Raw genomic sequence first — 23,314 nt, forward strand, 5'->3', positions numbered from 1 at the left:
TTTCAAGTCACTTTGTCAATTTGACAAGGCTAGTACATGCTTCATCTCTATGCTTTGAAAATTTCTCAAATCACCCATTGCCTTCTGCAACTACTTAGTTTACTATGCTCTCAAAAAGAAGTTTCTCCAGATCATATGCCAATCCTTGAAGTAAAATTATAATACCTCCAGATACAGCTTACTGATTTAGAGGATAGAGACATTTTTCAATGGGACATACAAAGGAAGAGGCCTTTAAACATGCTGAACTATGAAAATTCAAGAAAAACCTTTTGAAGTTCTTTTCAGAACACTGTGCGGAATTCCTAACTTAAAAGGCACAGATGTAGTGGAAATACCAGATGCTTGTTATAATAAAGAAAATTTAGGAATAGATCAGGTACTTAAGTGTGTCCTCTTTCCTCTTGCATCTGCTCAAAGAAATTTAAAAATTTATCTGTCATATCTACCCACTGTTATATGTTCCCTTTCAATTTCTTTTATTCTGCCATTTTATTTTAACAAACAGGCAGAGATAATGTACACAATGTGTCTTTTGCAGCTCTCCTTATAAAAATTCTTTGCTTCTTCTGAAAGATACACTGTATGCATTTGTCAGCAGGGATATTACGCACTGTACCACTATCATGAAGAACATGCTGCAGCTAAAAACAATTTTAAACATTATTGTACTGCAAAATATTTTAACAGATTTTTAACTTTTTTTTTATAATAGTAGTCATGGTCATTTAAAAATGTAAACATCTCCACTTTAATCTTTCTCATGCAAAACTAACAGTAGTTTTGCTACTAACATGATTGTTTGAAACTAAAATTACATTATGTTCTTTAGTATGCTGTAATTATGAATATTACACTTAGCACAATGGACACAATGGATAATTAGAAGCTAAGTCTGACTTAAAAGACAACACCAGGGATTCACCAACAGACAAAGAAATGATAAACCTGCAAGGTGACCACTCAAAGATTACTTCAGTGTAGTGGAAAACATGACATCCATTTTCACAGATAAAGTACAAATGGAAACAGCAGAAAATTATAACTGCGCAGCAATAATGAAGGTGAAAATGACTCAATTTTAAAACAATTTTTGTGTTCTGTAGAACTCTGCAAAGCAAAGGCAGGCATACCATGATGATCTGAATTCAAATTAAAGGAGAAACTAAAGACATGAAGCATGACATAGCACTGACTTTAAAGAATGTAGAACTTGCTTAAACTGGAAGAAAAAATATTTTATATTCTTCACTTTAAAATCTAATGTTATACGCCAATGGTATTTCTAACTAGAGAAATACTTCCACGCAATTGCAAGTTATTCAATGTCTCTTAGAACATCTTGGTACAGTGGCCCTGTAATTTCAGATTGTGAAGTCTGACCAAAACAAACCAAAGAGAAACAAACAGCTTTTTAGTTCAAGGATCAACTCAGCAATACCATTCCTTAAAAAGTAAAACCTTATTTATTTTTATTTTTATTTTATATCTTTGAGGAACAAGAAGATACTAAAAAATGGAGTATTTGCAGAATACAAGAAGAATTAGGACTTTTCTTCAAGAAAATCATCTTCCCATTTCAGAGTCAAAGAAAGTCACTGCAAAGAACGCTGAAATTTTAGTCACAAAATATAGAAAGGACACACAATGAAAATGCCACTCAAATAATAGAACACATGGTATATGATTAAAAGAAATTACACATAATTCTATATCACACACTGACTGCATTCTGAACATCTGCCCTTAAGAGTAAATTCTTTCAGGTGACACTTTGCATTTTTGCACATAACCGAGTAGCAAGCAGAAAGCAACATAAGGTAATTATACCTGTTGCAATCCTTCTGTACCATATGCTGCCCTCATTTCTTCTAGCTCTCTGTTTAGCTCTTCAATCTCTTGTTGTTTCTCAGCCAATTCATTCTCCATCACCTTTAGTTGCACCAGAGAGTGTTGCATTCCATGCTCTGAACAAATCTCTCCAACTCCAAATTCTTCTTCCTAAATTAATCCAAGTTCCTTAACATACCATTTTTTATGCTTTATAAAGATAAGTAAACTCGAATATCAAATTCTGTATCAAAAGGCACCGTAGAACATTAACATATAGTACAGCACTGAAGATCTTATTGTCATGGCAACCTCCTTTGTTAGTATAATTCACATCTCATAAGCATGAAGCGTTCTGCAAGTTCTGCTTTGTAACATTAGCCTTAGTACAAGTAGTAAAACATTTTGCATTTCAAGTTTAAAGGTAAACAATATTCAATGACAAGCAATGCAGATACAGAGCACAGCATGCAAAATAAAGTATTAGTCAACAACACAGTTTCTGTTCAAAATGAACTGTTCGAGGTTTTTAGTATTCTTTATTAGTAATACAGTTCAATTTGCAGTACTGTACCCTGATCAAGTCTGTAGGTATAGCTGTTCTTGTCACAAAACTGCAACCATTTACCTGTATAAAGACAATTCCTAAATACATTATTACTTGAAATAAAGCTTGATTTCTATTTTTAATTTGTTTGAACCTTATACGATGATTCCTGCAGTCATGTGAATTCTTATGCTACAGAAATTTATTTCACTGGAAATACAAAATACCTTTCTGAAAGATTTTGGAATTGAATTTAGCACAAGCAAAAGTTAAGCCCCCTTCCAAAATTACAAAAACAGATTCTACTGCCTAAAACCAAAATACACGTAAGCATACATACAAAACAAAGGAATTCAGATCTAAAGGTCAATGCAAAGCTTTGTCTGTAGTAATACTGCATTTTAAACTGCACATTTAATATTTCTAAATATTAATAAACATAGTTGTTTTCAAAAATATGTTTACCCCAAATCTACTATTTCTAAGAGTCACCAATCTCTACAGCAGATGAAAGGCAGTGTCATAAACTGACATTCACAGCCTGAAGGAATTTTTTAAGAATGAAAAAGAGCAAGAATTGTACATTCAACATGAGACTCGTGAAAAATCCTTTCACTCACCTAATAGTGCCACTCATATCAAGCTTCCGTGAGATTTTGGTTCTATAGAGCGTACAAGCCAGTAATGATGAATTTCCAAAGAGTAAGTGCAAGTCGAAGTAGTAGTTATATATAAAAAGTAATAATTAAGAACTCAACATAAAAGGAATCTTCTGTTGTATTCATGACAAACTGCCAGACAGGCAGGCTTTTAAAATTGCAGACCAATGTCTTAAAACAAGAAAGCAAGACAAGCCATACTTCTCCTCAGAGCTCTGCATCACATTAGAGACTGAAAAAAAATAACGGCACTAGAATGGAAAGGTATCATACCATTTCACATACGAATATTGTGTTCACATTAAAAAAAAAGGAGGGAGGCTATATAGCTCAGATACCTGCCACAGTTAAGATTAGGCTTATTTACAAAAGACCATCATGTCTGAGCAAATAAATATGTTACCCGACATGGAAGTGCACTACTATAAATGAGATCGATATTGTCATTAAATTTGTATTAAGAGAAAGAATAATCCTGCATTAGCTTTGAATTTGCAGAGCTGAAACATGGCCATTTTCAATTCCTGACTTCCTCAATGTAAAGGAGGACATCACAATGAGATTATTACTACCTTATTTTAGAGAGAATAAATAAGATTTCAGCAAACGTTGGTGCAGACAACTCATGGAGGCAGTGCACATCCCTTGTGTTTTGCCAGATGTTTGCTTTTCATTCAGAAATACAAGTGTCTACAGAGTGCCTGGCAGTAATGTCTTTATTTGGACTCCGGCTCGTGGCCCGGATTAATACTTCTTTTCCTTCTTTTTAACCATTATTTAATTTAGACTTAATTGATAAAGATGTAGTGTATGATTCTTGCAAGCTACCACACAGAGAAGTGAATGCACTTCTCTTCCCATAAATCATTTCAGTGTGGAACAACCAGTGACTCTTACATGCTTTATAACAAGCTCTGCTAGGGCAGACATAAATGCCTTCATTAGATGTTCCAGACTCCCTGGCAGCTGAAATTTCTACAGAAAAATCTTAAAAGGGATTTTAGCATATCCAAACAACTGTGTGGAACTTTAGAAATGCTGCTTCATGTCACAGAAGCCTTGTTGTTAGCTGTAACAGACATGAACCACAGTAACACCTTAGTCAACTCTGTTTCTCACACCACACCTTCTCCTTTCAAATTTCTTATGCCTCCTTTTAAAATGCATGTTACAACAACAGGACAACACTGTGCACTGTAACCTACACAAAAAGGCCTCAGATCACCACTCTGAGCGCTGTCTGGTTGGGATCCCTGTGAGCAGCTGCAGGCTGTTAGCTTCAAAATATCTCATTTCAAAATTAATTTCTTACTCCTCTACCATATAGGAAGCCGGAAGTCCCAGATATTAACTTCAGTGTTAACAGATGTCTGCACAAGGCCTACTGGGCTCAGGCACTGTCTCCTGAGCCCTGTGGTTAATCTGTACACAGTTCTTCTTTAAGCCATCTTTTAATTTGTTCCTTTAAAGCTTTGCAATTCACCTTTAACTCTGAAATTTCCTTATACCTTAACGTCTCATGAAGTGCTTAGTTACATATTCCCAGAATACAATTACACGTTTCAAGAAGAAATCAAACCACATAAGATAAGATAAAGGAAGGTAACGGAAGCAAGGAATAATGAGCCCTGAATACAACTGCATAAAAAAATAACCACAAGGTAAGGAAAAACTCAATTTTACAACACATTTGCTACTCAGGAGCAACTGCTTGGGTGAGCATAAGGTATGTGGGTTATGGAAGTCCCCCAAAGGACATCTTAAATTCAAGTTTTCTTCCTTGCTTGTATTTTCAAACTAATTCACAAGCACGGTATTTACTAATATAATAACATAGAAATACAATTTGTAGTCTATTCTAGTCTAAAAGAAAAAACATCATTTCTATTGCATCAGTAAATACACATGCTTAGGCAAGTGAACACAAGCTTCTTCAGAAAAATACAAGTAAAAAACAACTTCCACCATTAAGTAAGGCAGCAATTTATGACAACTGCCACCAGAGGTCAGGATTAAATTTATGAAATCACTGCACTTCACTGCAGATTCAACACAGCCTTGCTAATGTTCCTTAGACTTTGGAATTCCTGAAAGCATACCTCAAAAACACTGAGTTGTTACACAAAATATGTTATTACTGGTAACAGTGATGTCCATGCTACAGAGAATTCTCCTTATATACTGCAAACTCAGGCTTAGTGTAAATCAATACTTATTGATCACTCATTGCAAAATGTAAAAAATATCCAAATGCATGAAAATAATTTAACCTATTATAAATTGGCAAGCAGAATTCTGGTTTGAAAACTGTTTTGATTTAGTAGTAGAAACATACAAAAGTATCTGGAATAGAGTTACGTTTTATCTAATGTTTTTAGTTTTTCTTTTCTTGTGCATTTTGGACACTTGGTTATTTAAAAGAATTAATACTTGACTGTGCTCTTAGGATTTTAATCATTTTTCTAGTTACATCACAATTGACTTTATGGAACATAGCTAAAATTAGCAATTATGACAACTGGAGAAAATTTTTTTTTTTTTTTTAACTCTATAAGTGAAAATAATTTGCAGTTTCTCTCAAAAATAATGACAATCATAGAATGTAAATAAGGCTAGTAACTTTTTACAAAAAACAAGTCTTCAAAAATATTATGGTTTAATGTATTTTTCCATACAGTATTAAAACACAACAGAAGATTTCTTTGTGTGATGACTATGCATAAAGGTTAACATATAGAATATCATTAGCATTTACAAAGAAAAGGGAAAGAAATAAGGATCAAGAAAGGGAAATAAAATAATTTTGTAAGTTTTCGTATCTACATTTTTTGAGGTACAGTTTGCAAATTGGGAAGAGGCACTGAGAGAAAAAAATAATCCATGCAGATCACATCAATACCATAAAAATTAAGGAATATAGCAAATATACAGCAACAATTTTACCTTACATAGTTATAAAAAAGCCCAAACAACTAACTGCTGAAAAAGCCTAATTTCCCGTAGTTCGGAGGTTAAACCATAAATGTACATACATAACCACCACAATCATTTAATATAAAATTATTCAGGTAGGTTTCATTCTTGCTCAAACTGAATAATTTGTTTCAGAAAGGAAGTGAGTCATATAAAAGATTTGTCAATCTTCAGTCTGAGTACCACCTCTAACAGTGTAGGTATTTAGAAAGATGACAGAAGAACATTGGAGAAGAGACCATATGAAAAAAAAGATCCTGTAACACAAGAATTTTGATAGAAACATTCACTAGTTCCTTCTATATATATATATATATATATTTATTTTAGTAAACTACTTACAACCATGTGTCCGGTTGTAAAAAGCCTCTCAAAGAGAGATGTGCTCATCACTAAATTTCATCCAAATCCCCAAGGGGCTGAATAATTAAAAGCATATGGCTTATTTTAACAACTATAACAAAGCAAATGATTTATGACCTATTTCACTGTGAGCCCCAACTTCAACATAATTTCTGACAAAAACCACTACAGAGAATACAGTTGTTCTGAAAGATGAACAAAAAGATGGATGAAAAAGACTTGTATTTGTACAAATGGATGGATTCAAAGAATTCCAAAATGGAGGTCAGGTCCTTTCAGTAATTAAAAGGAAGCTTACAAAAAATACAGAGAGTGTGTACATAAATGAACATCAATGCCATTATCAACTATTTTCAAAGGTTCACTCTTTCCATATTCCATTTAGCAATGATTACATACTGTGGTGATGTATATATTCTAAAAAGTTACAGTAAGGTCACAGCAGATATTCAAAAGTGTATTTGTTTCACTTTCAATGGCAAACTCTGTGACACGCTGCACTATCAATCATCTTACCACATTTAAACTCAGATTCTTTTTGTTCTTTCCTTCTTCTAATTCATTGGACAAAATAACGCATATTTTATCTAAGACCAATATTAAACCTTTAATCCGACTTTTTTCCTCACTTAAGCTTCAACCCTTTGAACCTTTCAGTCTTTCATTTATTACTTCTTTCTTCCATTTACAGATGTGTCAAACAGCTGGACTGGACTCTTCAACCCAGATGTGCCTGACTCAGATTTTTTTTTCTATTTGCATCACATCTAACATGCCGTAACAACGATCATAACTAATTGGACCAAGGGTCCATTTGTTTCACTAATCAATGTCTGAAAGTAATCAACAATAAATGTGAAGGAATATTTTCAGTGCACTCCCAAGCATCTTCTCCTAACACACCAGAAGAAAGTGAGAATGCTTATAAACAAGACAGGAGGAAGATGCAGGAAAGAAAGAATCTAACTGGGGAAGAGAGATACGATAAAAAAACTCAAACTAAAAAGTCTGAAACAAAATCTATGGAAAAATTTTATAACAGTGATTTCACAAGAGGCTAAGAGGAAGTGCACTGATCCTGTCCTAGAAAAGGCTAAATCAAGGAAAGAACACTATGTATCCTAAATCAAATCACTTCAGCAATGAAAGCATGTTGATTACCTGATCCTCTCTTACTAGCTGCCAAAGTTAAGATTCTGGGGTATTTTGCAAAAGTGCTGCACTACAAAAAGTGGACCATAACTACAGAAAGCTCATGTTTGAACCATGATTTTTTTTTTTTTTTATTATAAACAATTTTTATAGGAATCAGATATTCTACAGCTATTTCTTGCAAAAATGTTCTCATCACGCAGTTGAACTTGAAGTATTTTCTCCTTACAAACAATAAACTGCTTTATTTGGCAATAACGGATTTTCATATTGCCTACTTCCCTCTTAAGTGACAGGGACACATAGCGGATGTCTTGGTGTGCAGTATCTAAGGCCTGTACCCAGACACTCATTCTCCCCCACAGGCAGGATGGGGAAAGAATTGGAAAAAGACAAAATCATGGGTTGAGACAAAAATAGTTCAAGAAGTGTAGGAAAAATAAATGATGCAAAGGCATTCACTCACCACCTACCAGCAACAGAGTGATGACCAGCCAGTGTTTGAGCAACAGCTACTTTGGAACTCATTAAAACATAATCAACTTGTTAAATATTTTTTATGCAAATGAGAAGGAATGCAAATGAGAAGGAATTATGCACAGCTCAATGGCAATACAAAGCATTACTACAACCACAATGGTGACAATGTTACAACAGCTCATAAATCCGCAGTATTACTGATAATAGTACCCATCCTATTATGAAGTCAACAAAATGTTTGCTTTAATGGTATATTGATCATACCAGTAATGATCTGAAACAGCTTTGTATATAACATCACGTGTACTCTTTCGTTCTTCCTCTTTTTGGAAAACAGTGTACAGCATTTCAATAAACATGTAAAAGAAAAAGTCAAAAGTAAAGTTAGAAAGGAAGTGTTACTTCAGTCTTACCTCAGAACTGTAATCTTCTACTGCAGTGGAAATTTCAATTTCCGGCTAAAACAAAATATTAAAATATTTACAACGATGGCAATCTACAAATATTAAAGAAGATACTTTCCATTCCTTTCTGAGAAGATAGACAGTATTCAAAAAACATAAGAGGTGTCCATTAATGTTGTTTGAATATATATAGCAAAGGTCATCTTAAATTCCTTGAAATCCCGGATTTAAATAAAAGCAAATTAATTTGCTCAAAACCAGGAAAAATTGCACTGTTATGCATTTTCCTTACGTAGATAACAAATATGTGGACATATAATTTTTAATGGGAATCTGTCACAGTTTAGTTGTGCAATATCTTCTAGCAGCACAAATAATCTTTTAAAACTGTTTACTTCAGCCTTCAAAACAGTCTAGTTATTTCTTTGACTGCTAATACTAAGTATATTTACCAAGGGGTTTATTTAAAGAGAGCTACAGAAAGATAGACAAATAAACTCAAGTTAAGTGGATATGTCTTCTGAGTTAAGAGCTTAATCCACCCCTTGCTAAAAATCAATTAAAAAACTTAAATCCTATGAGCGCACACATCAATCTCCAACAGTGTAAGACTTCAATGTCATTCTTTAGTTGCTTTATTACCAAAACATGACCAACCATAATTCATTAAAAAAACCTTCAATTATTAAGCCATCCACGCTCTATGCTTCTATTATTCTTTGGTCAGCACAAGTAATTAAATTTTATATAGCCCATCAGAGGGGTTCAATTTAAAAGCAAATAATTTTAAAAATAATAATTTTATATATTTATATATATATATATATATATATACACATACACATTTTGTTAGCAACACAACACAAACAAAGGTATTCATCAGTTCTACCATTAATTTATGGAATCAGAAATAGGTTTCTGTTTCACTATGACTTTAGGTTGCTAGTTAACCTTTCTTTGACCAGCCACGCTTTTTCTTATAGGTAATCGCTTCTAGCAATAAAATTTTATTCTTTAATATTTTCTTTGCTAAGAACATAGTTGATGACTGAAATACACAGAACAGACATCTTGAAGTCCCTTTATAGCCAACTAGCATCTAGGCAGCTACTACCACAATGATAACACATTAGACATAAGTACTTCACAGAAAATCAAAATTAATTTCATTGCTGAACGTTATTCAGAGGAAATACTGCAAGATGATACAGAAAGAAGGAAATCTGCATATGGAAAACAGGATGTCCTTTTCAGAGAACCTTTTTTCTATATGCAGTTAAGCATTGCTCAGAAGAGATGCTCTACAGTACCGGATGTCCAACATTATCACAGGACTAACAAAAGAACTTAAAATACTAAATTAGCCACAACTGAGAAGTGATAGTTATGCTCCTTTAGAAAATCCACACAGGTGAATATTCGTTAACAGAATCCATTGACTTTTTAAAGGACTTCAGTGTAAACTGTTATGCAAACATAACTACAAAATTCTAGATTCATTTTTGAACATGGCTTAATTAGTAGGCAGAAGCAAAAACAAGTTTATTTTAGGTAGGCCAGTTTGCAAGAAAATTTTAATTACAGAAAAACAGCAAACAAAATCCTGCTGCAGTCTATAATAATGTGGCTTCCAGATAGGATAAATTTAGAAAAGGATTATTAACTAAATATGGTCTTAATCAAGCAAAAACTTCCATATAAAGAACAAGATTTACCAGTGGAACTATCAGTGCATCTCTACTTTATTCTCCTTAAATAAGTCTGCAGTGAGGTACCCCACCACTCAGTGTCTAAATTTCCCACATCAGAAATCACCACCAACAAAGAACTAATCTGAGTGCATAATGAGTTTTCTTGTCTTTGGAAATACGGAACTCAGCCTCATAAATTTTCAAGCTAAAACCCCAAATGCTTTGTATATACACAAAGACTTTTCTTCTACATGGATAATTTCAGAGTTAGTAAGTCTAACTGCTCACCCTCCTCACCCCTAATGTTTTCCACTTTATTGTACATCCTGGGATGTTTCTTTCCTAGCTCAAGCCTTTGGTTGCCCTTTGCTTTCATACTTCTAACATGGGAGTGCCGCAACTACATCCAGCAGCTGCACTTTTTCTCATTCAGGTGCCCTCTCTGTTTCTCCATAATCATCACTGTCACTTTTCTTCCTTCTCAAGAATCCTATCCAATGTCTCCTCCTTACTCTATTTCTGTTCCTTGTGTGTGAAATCTCAGGGAATAACTAACAATTGCACTAAGTTATGAAAATGAAACAACGAACATGGGACCATATACTTTATTATCTACTTGAGTGAGCAGGTAAGCCATTCTAAAACTTCTACCAAATATGTTTGTCCAAGGACCAAGGACTAAAATTCATAGTATAAAAGTTGCAGAGAGATCAATTTCTGTCTGTACAACCACGGGAAGGAAGTCCAGTCAGGATTTTTAGATAGATATGCAGTGTACTCAGGTGTTCTATTTCATGGCATAAAAATAACAATTCCAAATATGAATTCCAGTAAAAGGTGAAATAAGCAAATTGAATTGAAATTTAGGTAGAAAGTAATCCTGCATAATGCCTCCAGTAATCTTGCCTTACTCTCCTGACACAGCAGCCTACAAAGATTTAACACTGGGTGAAAAAGCAAACAGCTCAAAGAAACTGTCTTTAATTCCCTACTGCATGGATTAGCCTGAAACTGCCTGTTACATTGGCTGCCATTTCAGCTAAGCAAGCTCTAATCCAATTATACAGGCTCACCATCTGAAGCACTGCACTTAAAAGAACAAAACCAGTAAATTAAGAAATTGTTTGAAACGATTTCAGAATTTTTCTTCTATCAATACTGCACAAACAGACACTTTAGCAATTATCTTTCAACTCAAAAATATCAATTACTTACTCAAATGAATAAGCAGGGCACTGATAACATGTAACAAAAGAAAATGATCTCTCAGTTGGGAGTAGCTTTTTTTTCCTTGTGGAAGCAAATACTGTTGTAGGAATCAGTAAGTCATGAACAGTTCAGCAGAGATAAGTTATGAATGAACAGCAATCCCCATGCTTATTCATTTAAGTTCATTTATAAAATGAACAAATGAACCAAACTAACATAAGATGCTTTGTTTTTTTTCATTCAGGTCAGAATAAGACAGACCTAAGAAAAACAATGCCTGATCTTAAGAAAAAATCTATGTGAGAAATCTTTTGCAACTGCAACATAATTTCTTCATTTTTATAACCATGAATGTCTTCTTTTAGCTTTCAGAGGCCAATATAGGCTACTGGGAACAAACTGATTTCATTAGACTTGCTTTGAGCACAGAATTAGATTACATCATCTTGAAAATCCCTTCCAATCTAAACTATTCTATGTTTTTATACTTTACCCCATTTCTCCAATTGTAGCAGGGATCTTGACTGAGAGTGAGTATAACAGCAGAGTCTGAGAACATGCAATCATGATGTATTTCAAAATACGTTGGGCTAGAAAGTTTCTTCATACAATTATCTTATGCGTGTAGACTACAGTATTGTTAAAACAACATTATAAGCAATTCCCTCTTTACAGCTCTCTGCCCTATCAGTCCTCTCTCTTTACCTGTAGATAAGCTGATCATTCCTTCCAGCTTCACAAAGTACTCCTTTCTCTTTTCCTTAAAAGACAAAGAAGTCTCATCTTTACACATGTGAAAACGACCATTCTGGTAATTAATGCTGTTTTATAATGCCATTCTCTCCTCAAAAGAAAGCTATGAATTTAACAGACAGTTTCACTGAGTTACTACAGATATTTTTGAAGCTTTGGCATGAACTTTTAAGTACAATAACCTAAATTTTAAGAACAAGTATCTATGATGTTAAGTCTATCTAGTGTACCTACAGGCTTAAAATCATAAGTTGATCATCAATTACTTCATGAGTTTTCATTCACACACACTGTCATCTGCACTGTCTGTGTCAGAAAAGACTGTATTCACATGGACAGAACTCAGAATCTGAACTGAACTGCTAGTTCAAAGTGATACTCATTTCCTTTTAGAGGCATTGCTTTCAATAATGAAATAACCTATACTGTAAATAACATCAGCATCTCTTCTTCCTATATACATATTGGTAACAACATAGGTTACTTGAACTTATGCCCACTCGAAACTGACCTGGACTGCCAGTGTATATCACACAAGGCATCTTACAACCTTCCCAGAGCATGTACTTCCAACCATTAGCAAGCAGGATTATAGTAGTAAAAGTAGAGTATCTGTTTATTAGTCTCTTAAGCCATCCAGTGCTAAGTAGCATTTTCTAAATTCACTCCTCATTAACAAGAAAGACTCTAAGTATGTAATGTATACAAGAAAGATGCTTAGCTTTACATTTTGCTGTAGCCATGGTTGCAGGGATCAAAAAACCACAGCAATTTGTAAACTTTTAATAAAACAAAATGCATAAAATGAAGCAATAAAACAAGCTCTTGTCTATTTATGGAGTACAAACAAAATTTCTATGATCTATGGTACACTGATTATGGAAAACAAGATGCCAGCAGACAAGTAGAAAACACTCTGGATATTTTAAAGACAGAAAGCAGAGGCAAGGAAACCATATGTATAGCCTCAAATAATTTATTTCCATTCCCAAAATTAATAGATTATTTTGCCTCCCAACCTGTAAACTATAGTTTACACCAACAGTTTGCAACAACAAACTTACCTCACTGGTGTAAGCCTGGATGTGTTTGATAATTTCTCCACTGTGCAAAGTTCTTGTAACAGCAAAGTCAGCAGTTGCAGCTGCTCCTCTTCGGCTGCTGCATGTAGATGTTTCATCACCTCGAGATCTATCAGTATCAATCCCATCCTGTATTGATTCTTCATCTTTGATGCTTGCTGTTTTCCTTTTCTTTTTCTGCTTCTTTGATGTGCTCTGTCCATCACTTTGTGCTTTCCTCTGCCTAAACTGGGCAAGCTGTACAGAAGACAAAATCTTGTTAAAGGTGAAAGTTTTCCTCTTTATTACTAAAGACATCCCCCATGCAGAGTGGCTTACCAGCTGCTCTACATAAAGCTTCAAACTAATCACTACCTGGAAGTTAATGCTGCATATATCAAGACAGATTCACACACTCTATCTCTATTCACATACTTTGTTTTTAAAAATCTTCAAAGAAAAACAACATTCTATTATGAATTCCTTTAAGGTTTCGTACTGGCCAGTTACAGTTTCACAGACAGAAACCAAGGAATCAAAGCATCCAAAGGTAAAGGTACAAATGTCATTGTAAAGCACAAGTGTGATAAAAATCTCTGATTTCACAGTAACTAATAACTCAAAAATAATTTATAGAAATTACTTTTTTCCTATTCCAGAAACAGATAAAAACAATCTCTTATAGTAGCGCTTATCAAATCTTTTTTTAATAAAGTTGTTTAAAAAAAATAATTGTTAGAACATAAGAAAGCACCTGAAGGCACTGAAAACATCATAAAGAAACAGTGAAATATATAATAAGGGAATAATCTACAGACAGCGAGCAAATCAGAAGATACTCACTACCTTGTAGCAAAACATGATGGTGAACAAAAAGTCACAGGTGAGCCAAGCACACAGTTGAAAAACCAATTAGTATATAAGCTATTCAAATACTGTAAGACACTGTCTTTTGAAGAGCTTATTACTTTTAATCACTTCATAGTGGTTTACACAAGAAAATCCATTTAAAATATTTTTCCTTAGCAACAGAATTTCTGTTCCAATAAGAAAAACAACCCTGGCGGGTTTTACCAATTAAAATCCAAAACTACATCAGTCCCAACAATAAAATCTGGTAACATACAACATTATATTCCAAATAAAAAGTCCAATGACTCTTTAAGCTGGAGTATATTTCATAAATGTAGCTCTAAAGTATATACACCGCATAACAAAGACCATCAAGCTCTAAATACTTTTTATATTAACTGATACACACGTCAGGCATTCTTTACAAATTTACTGTGATTTCAAGTAAAGCTACAGTAAAATAGCAAGTTGGCACATGATATTCACCACCCGAGAAAGCCAGGCTTCCATTCAGCCTCTTCAGCACACTCAGAGCAAGCTGGACATGAGGATGCCCCTTTCCAGGCACTGTTCTGCTACAGCATGAGCCGTCACTTGCAGAGCTCTGTAGTTCTCGTTTGGCCTCAGGATGGCTGGGAGGCCATAAAGTAAGTAAATGTGTCACTTGCAGATCAGGTCTCACTTCTGGCAAGTTTATCCTTTAGTCCCTTTATTCGTATTTCTCCGTGGCTTCCTTCTCTGCAGCCCCAGGACGACTGACAGCTTGGCATATGGCTCCTGCTCTGTTTACAGTGGACCTGAAGATTTGCTGAGCCAAATATGCTCACCTACGTATTTAATGCTTACTTCCACCCTAATTAGTTCAACTTCAGGAATTTTTCTCTATTTTTAAAATCTGTAACTTCCCTTATTTCACAAAAACCTACCAGAGTTTATACACTCCATAAATTCTGAACAAAAAGGAAAGGCTAGTCTCCTCCTGTCTTCAAAGTGTCAGGAAGAAACTGCACTTAGAAAAACACGCTTCCCAAAATGGGAATCTTCCCAAAAATGGGAAGATTCTGTCTCCTTACACTACTGCCACATTCACTTAAAATCACCAATTTACCTCAAAAATTAGTTTTTAATTTATCATAAAAAAGCAGACTACGTCCAAATGCCACACGGAAATAAAACAGCATCTGATTTCAGTTTGACCAATTACTTATATATATATATTCATTATTTTTAAATAATGCAAGACACGTAGATTCACTGGTCAAGAGCTCTCTTTTCCAATTTGATTGAAAGCTTCTGGAGTGGAAAATTAAGTTGGCTTTTTTAAAGCTGCTTTACAGTCTTCTTTTGTCTGCAAAATTAGATGTCTATCTCAAGGACAACTGAATTATTCCATTACTGAATACTCCCCTCAAGTATTATGAATATTTCAGATGAAGCACAGAGGGATGCCAGATTTCTCTCCTAAAATTAAGTTGTCAATTTGCACTAGTTAAGAATTTACTGATCAAACCCTACCAGGTCAGTTGCAAACACAACTTAATTGAACACTGCTGTGGATGGGCACACATGAAAGCTGGAAATGATGCATTTTATATCACACAAGTTCCTAACTGGTAATTTCTGTATAAGCATCTAGTATCTTGGAAATAATTACACTGTTAATGGCAGATGCACTTACAAATAATGGCAATATATACCCAGCACATTCACATATACACAGAAGTATCGACTAATGGAACTTGACTTCAAATTAACGGTTTAAATCGAAGTAATAAGTTAGATATGAGAGAAGCATTATAACAAAAAGCTACTGCTGAGCAAATGCATCCTATGGTTCTCAGCTCAAGACAGCAGTCTCAGATGCAGAATTCCTTCAGGAAATGGAATTTAGGAGCTCAAGCTGAGGATCTGGCTACATTTCAATGACAAGCAGGAAAAAAAAAAAAAAAAGCCCATCAGCAGTCACGGGAACTATGGAAAAAACCTTTTAGAATTGAAACAGAAAACTACTTCCACAGTTTGGAGTTCTAGAAAAATATGTTTTTGAATGCAAACAAAATTGATGCCACCATTCATTCCTTTATCTTGCCTTTTAGGTACACCAGCTTGTAAATAAAGCCTGTGGAGGACTTAACATTGCATTTGTAATGTCTCTGAAACAACTCATGTCTTCATCAAGTTACAAAAGGTCCGAGCAAAAGATGCAAACTCGGCAGTTACTGATGAAGCAGGATGGATCCCACCCCAGTCACTGAAAGCCTCAGAACTGGCTCAGAACTGGAAGGAGCAAGAGGGACTGAGCACCTTACATTGCACATTTGTTTGTTTTCAGGCTTAGAATTCCAGAGGTACCATTTACAGCAGTTGCCCAGCTCTCTGTTAATTTGATAAATGGGAAGTGATTAAATGTCAGCACTAAATTCTGAGGATGCACAAGACATTGCACCTCTTAGAAAAACACTTAGCAGAAGTCACAGGCATAGAACAGAGAAGCATGCAGAACACAAATAAGTAATCGCTACGCTTTTCAAAGCAGTTTCCCCACAATAAAGTAGTGACTGAATATAAGAACTTAGGTACTCAGAAGATTAATATATCTAGTTCTCTCCCTTCTTACAAATCCCAGAACAACACAGGACAGACCTTAGCAAGACTACCCAGACAAGATACAAAATTACTTAAGGTTTTAAACTTTGGTATCCTGTAACAGGCAGAAAATCAGAAAAGCAGAGAATAATCCAATACTATTAGGAACTAAAAGCTCTTGAGAAAGAAGCACATTAACTTGTATAGCAGCAGAGATGACTTGTGTAAACCACATCACTCATTAAAACTGAATAAATAATGCTGTTGTTATAATTATAGTAGTAAATAGAACATCTTCAGCACACTCTGCGATAATTGTGCCAGAAATTTTAATTGCAAGGATCTGCTGTATACCAATTGAATTCAAATATAGTCTGACTGAACTACAGGTATATTTTTATAGCTATATTTTTATTTGATACACACAGGAGTCCTTAAAACAGAAACATATTAAGCTCTGTTTAAAACAAGTTGTTGTCCTATCCCTATTTGCTGCTACTTATCAGTCCTTAACATTCTTCTACAATAAATCACATCTGCGTGTGTCATTTGCAGACCTACAACAGTTAGCAGGAATTGAAATGCCTCTGAAGAGAGCTGGTATGAAATAAGACAAACAATTTTTGCTATACCTATTGCTTTAAAAAGAAATAATCCATAACCTCTAGAACAAAAAGTTTTATGTATAGCACATGCTGTACGGGTACTGTTATACGGTTATGCCTCTTCTACCTGCACACAAACAGTACTGGATTTGAATTTTCAAATTCAGACACACACCTTTTACAGAAGGAGCAGGATCTGTTCATCTGCCACAGTTCCTCTTAAGCAGAGTAGAGAGATCAGCTATGAACTTACACAGACAAAACAAAAAAAAAGCACCTCAAAGGAGTTGCTGCAGGCAAGCAATTTTTCTTTTCTCCTTTTACAATGTACAATAAAAACATGAGTGGAGATCTACACCATGGCCTTGCATATCTTATCTATCATCACTTTGAAAGATGTTCCAGATCCTGCTTGAACTTCAGATGAATGGGATAAACAAACAGAAGAGGACTTCCCTTAATTGGGAGTTCTCAGCCTGCTGTCCACACTGTATAGGACCAGCTCACCTCTGAATCAGTCAGTGTAAGATGAGGACTTCTGAATATTATCCATAGCTCAGAGATGTGGTCAGTGGCTCAAAGCCAAGTTGTTAGCCATCACAAGTGGAGTTACACTTGGTCCTGTACTACTCAGTGCCTTTATGGATAATACAGATGATGAGACTGAATGCATCTTAACCAAGTTCATGGATGAACATGAATGGAAAGGCAGATACACCAGAAGGAAGTGCCACCATACAGAGAGACCCCAAGAGACTGGAAGATGAAGCCAACAAGAACTGCAGGAGGTTTAACAAAGATAAAGGTCAAGTCCTGCACACAGAATGCAATTATGTCATGCAGCAGTGAAGGGCTGGGAACTGAGTGGCCTGGTGAGCAGCTCTGCTGAAGGGGTCTTGTGAGTTCTGGTGGGCAACAAGCTGAGCAGGAGCATGCAGAACACCCTCACAACAACAAAGGGAAACTCCTTTGAAAGGGCTGCTGCTAATGCCTACCATAGCAAATAAGAAAGACATGAATACAACAGTCTATACACCAATTTTGGGATTAAATGTTTTATTCTGTGACTGAAAAAACCCCAAATCCTGTTTTGTGAATCAGAATTTGATAGTAGTAAAGCCATTCATTATTTGAGAATCTGATCTCACAATATAAAGGAAAAAAGGTAGCAAACCCAACAAACAACTCCTAACTGCAGTTAGGATGATGTAAATGTTATGTTTAAAAGCAGAGAGCATATCTAAAACCTTCCACCCAGCAGATGGAAGTTCTCCACCAGAGCAGGATCTGTATCCAGGCGCACTGAGGATAGGCAAAAGCAAAGTAGTGCTCTTTGGCAGGTGTTGCTTGGGACTTGCTGAAAGAGAAGAGTCACAGATCTGATGGAGAAAGGCTTGTTTATTCTGCGCATGGAGTGAATGCTGAACAGTTTGCTCTGAGCTGCATCTGAAATTATAGCATGCATTGTAGGAAACTGTACAGGCAGGTGGTAACTAACGTTTGTCTCAAAATCAGAAATACTCTTAACAAGAACGCAAGGTGACACTCAGGTGCACCATGAGTCTAAATGAAGCTCAAAAATAGTCCTTCAGTTGAAAGGCTCTGGTCTTTCCAATTATAATGCTCTGAATTCTCATCACCAAAAGATAATAAGGTAAACTTTCTGAATCATTAGTGAGAAAGTGAAACCAAATTATTTGGAATATAACTGACTGCTATCTTGTTTTAAAATGTGCTTTTGCATTTGCATTGAAAGCAAAGGCTTTCAATGACATAGAAGGGTCAAAAGCAGAGATCTGGCTTGGGATTACGATGCACAGATATGTTCCACGAAGTCTCGACTTAAGTGTTTTGCAATTCAAGAAGGGCAAACCAAAAAGGCCAATCTGAATTTGAATTTTAGGCATCACTCACAGGCATGTGATTCACAGATCTGTTCTGGTTCAAGTCTATGTCCAAGCTGTCCATTCCACTGTCCCCTTAATAAATGAAGAAATATCTACTGTCATCACTCATATTCATACTGTGAAGTTCTCTCTCATCTGGCTTTATTATGCTGTTATACAATAGCATTTTTACATTCAACGGCAGCAGAAAAGACACTCAAAAAAGGGACAGGGAAGACAGTCCACAAAGCAGCAAGAAGATATGGGCAGGATAACCCTACCTAGGCTATTTATTTCCTATCAGGCCAGCAAATTGATAAATTCACCATGGTCTGCCCCTACAGAGGTGCTGAACAGGATATCTAGCAGCTGTATTAGATAAGAAAGTGGCACTCCATCTCTTTTTGTCCTATACACAACAGATTTCAGCACTGAAGGTTGCATTTTCAAAGTACTTACTCAAGAACAAATTTATAGTACTGCCTACAGTTTCCAAGATTCCAATACCTATCCTAAGGAAAGAATGACAGAGAGAGATGAATGGAAAATAATCAAATACAGAAGACAGACAGCCTTCTTTCTAGTGATTGATTTAAAGTCACCCCAAAATCTTAGATTTATTGTATTCCACTGATCACCTAGTAGGAGAGAATCATAACTCTTTCCAAATTTTGAGATAAAAACCTACAGAATGTAGGTACTTAAATAAGAAACTTAAAAATATGCTCAACATTCATGTGTCATAGCTGGAAAGCTGAATTATACTATTAGTAAATAATTAATGTTCTTTGCAAGTCTCATTCCGGTTATCTTTTGAGGCAAATGACACTTTAGTTTAGTTGTTCATTTCAGAAGATGCTCATTTAAATAAATGAGAAACATTAGGTTTAATGAAGCAGAAAATCACCCAGGAATAAGATATTTCTGCTCACTAGTATGTGGCACTCACAGTCAGATTTTCCCAACTGATGTGCAAGACCTCAGAATGTCTTCTTTGTGGAAACTTAAGTAGTTCATGAGAGCTTGAGACTTCCACCTTCAGAAACAGCCATTCCTTAGCAGTGCCTTGCACAAGGCCTGCAGGATCACCAGCTGAAGTACCATGGAGAACAACTCAAGATAGTGGGAGCAACAGGAGGCAGAGCAACTCTCTCCATCTTTTTAGCAGTCTGTATTGATTCAGACAGTACTGATGCCAGTGCTAATAACCAAGGGCACTGAACTTGAATGAACCCCTCCAGATGGCTCTGTGAGCTGGAAAGCCTCTGAATTAGTGTGGTTCTGATCTGGTCTGGTCTTCTATGTCCCAAGAATTTAAATAGGAACAGACCGAGGAACAGCTAAGTTCATTACAGCTGGGTTATTTTCTGGGTAAGCAATGAGAGCATTTTCATACACTTAACTTTCAAGTGTGGTTATAATGACAAAGACTGAAGTAGACCAAGCACGCTTTGGTGCTGCACTGCTATGAGAAAAGTCCAATTAAAACAAATTAGCTATTACCAAATAGCCTGATTGGTCTCTTTAATTAATTTACTATTACACATATATACTTTTTTTTTTTTTTTTTTTTTTATATTGCTCTACTGACTTTTTATTGTTCTTCTACTGAGTGCAAGAACTTCAAACAGATGGTGAAAAAAAGCGTCCAAATTGTGTTAGTACTCCCCCAAAATGAAGAGGAAATCAGTGGACTGGGACAACCAGTTTGTGACAAAAACCAGAGGGCAACAGAAAGCTTGTTTCATGCTGCTCTATAAAAAAGCGCAGATCATTAGTGGAAGAGGCCTGAAACATATAGGAAGTCTTTGCTGCAACAAGGCCATGGGAGCAGAGATAAAGCAGAGCCACTTTCACTCTATATTAGAGAGGGAGATAAGCTGTTGGGCTTGCTCACAAGGTACATTCTGTCCTACACTTCTGGCCAGAATTTCAAAGGGCTGGTAATAATGGGCAGGCAAAGAGAAGCAAAGAGGAAGTTATACTGATAGAAACACACTCCTTTTGTTCCAGAAAGATGATCAATAATGTCAGCTTTAATTGTAAACTGGATTTTGAAGTTTTCTTCAGCTCGGCTGAAAACAGCAATGGCATAGGGACAAACTCAGATGTCAACATCCTACAACCTTTTGAAACAATATCTGGAGGAGAGGTGGGGAAAGAAAAGGAACCATCACACTGTTAATGAAAATCTTTCTATTCTCAACAAGGAAAAATGTTCCCTTCTCTCCTCCCATAGCTTTTTAAAAAATTATTCAGCTTGCCCAAACTAGGAGATTCCACATTAGACATAGAATCTGATGAAATAAACTTTAACAAAGGAGACACAAATGTTTTAGTCATATTTTATTCTTACAAGAGAAAATAATAGAAAACAGGAGTTTTATTTCTTACTTTCTTAAACCGTTAGTTTTTGACATGTATCATACCATTTTTTTTCCCACAGACTTCTGAAGATGAACCAGAAAACATCACTGCCTTGCCATTCCGTTACCATACATTCACACTTCATGACAGAGTTTTCAAAATCTGCACCCAGCAGATAGGTTTGTATATTAACTAACTGATGAATCCTAATTTAAGGATTTGGGTACTCTAAGAGCATTAGTTGCTTTTCATACAGTTACACTACCATTCTTTGGACTGCAGGAACATCTCATAGCTCTTCAGAAACGAAAGTATCAGTATACAACCTCAGGCACTGACCAACTTTACATGCTGTCACAGTCTTCAAAGGAGTCACAAAAATAAGTCACTGTCTGTAACACCACAAAGATTTTCCACACGCCACCATGTTTATGTTCACAAAAGTACTGACCCTCAGCAACTGAACAGTATGTACTCACGGCTAACAAGTCACTGCTCAGCTGGACCCTTGGGTGTTTTGGTATCTGCGTAAGGAACCGAGCGACTTCAGCTATGGCATCCATGCAAGGACAGCACAGGACGCTAAACCTGACGTAAATGTAGATGAGGTGCTATTAGCTAACACTGGTGCTGTTTTAAAGGCATATATGACAGCCTTCTAAACAGAAGGCAAATGAAAGTCTCCGCGTTACAGAAGCATTACAATTATTATTAGTACTAGCATTTAGTTTTATGACTGCTTTTTCTTATGGTACTGTGATGCAGCAAAATTACAACATTGAACTTTACATTTACCGCAGTTCATTTCTGCAAGTCAACTCAACAATAACCAGGATTAATTTATTTTCAACCTCAGAACAGTGCTTCATTTTCACAATTAAAACAGAATGTGTAAGTGAATAATATAATATACGCCACAAGAAAGAGAAATAAAGAACTAGGCAATGGACATTACAGATGAGTTTCAACTGGGCTTCTAAAGAGAAGCAATAGCAGCAATACAGTGAACAAACATAGGCATCAAATCAATGCATTCAGAACTTGAACTTTTGGAAATAGCACAGACATCAGACATATCAGTAAGCATGTTACCTCCTGTAACACTTAAAGAAATTATCACCAATCTGAGCACTGCTTATGTAGTTATTTCTTAAAACAACTGTTTTAGCACCTGTTCTTCAATGAGCGTATTCTTATATCAGCTATATAACTATACATAGTTAAATCAGCTGCTGGAGATTCATTTAATTAATCCCCTGGAATTCTTTCAGGATAACAATTTATTTTCAGAAAACAATCGCAATGCCGTAACAGGTTAAGCATTTCAGTATGTCTATTTGGGTCTTTAAAAAAAAAAAAAATTGAGTGAAAATAAATGCCTTGCAGAACAGTAGTAGTCCAAAAAGCAAAGACAACAGTGTCATCATATACTACATGCTAGTACTAACTAAATCTCTATCTTGTTCAGTATTTTTTTTTCCCCCCCACATCCTGCCATTCTTCCCCACGAAATATAGGAAAGCATTCTGACACCACAAAGCACTGGAAAACTAAGAGTCTCTCCCCTAAGCACAAGGTAAGACTAAATAAAAATCTATGTTCCTGTAGTCATGGATAGAAAGAAAGGATTTCTACTGGTAAAAAGAATGAAAGAAGTTATTTTACTGTCTAATATTTGGACCTTTTTCTCCTTAAAATCCTTCCTACCCACAGTCAACTGTAATTTATCCTTCAGCAAAACAGGAACCATGTGTTTATTTTATGGGAACCCTAAAGTCACAAAGGTGTATAGTTTCAGGGAGAAGCAGTCCACTGTTTTCCTATAAATGAAAAAAATATACTACTACAAAATGGCTCAGATTCATATTACTGTTTGTTTTGAATTGAAAGAAAATT

At 35.5% G+C, this 23,314-nt stretch overlaps 1 protein-coding gene across 1 annotated transcript in view; it reads right to left on the reverse strand.

The window, feature by feature from the left end:
• The window catches only part of AKAP9 (A-kinase anchoring protein 9), a gene marked incomplete at its 3' end in the record, with an annotated part of 100,078 nt that overhangs the window by 61,495 nt on the left and 15,269 nt on the right, over positions 1-23,314 (reverse strand). Inside the window, exons 2-5 of the mRNA XM_079538353.1 lie at positions 13,126-13,380; positions 8,418-8,462; positions 2,405-2,458; positions 1,831-2,001 (exon numbers count right to left, since the gene is read on the reverse strand). Of these exons, the coding sequence (XP_079394479.1) occupies positions 1,831-2,001; positions 2,405-2,458; positions 8,418-8,462; positions 13,126-13,380 (525 nt within the window). The remainder of the gene's footprint in view (positions 1-1,830; positions 2,002-2,404; positions 2,459-8,417; positions 8,463-13,125; positions 13,381-23,314) is intronic.

This window comes from Tetrao urogallus (assembly GCF_951394365.1).
Source record: "Tetrao urogallus genome assembly, chromosome: 7".
NCBI lineage: Eukaryota > Metazoa > Chordata > Aves > Galliformes > Phasianidae > Tetrao > Tetrao urogallus.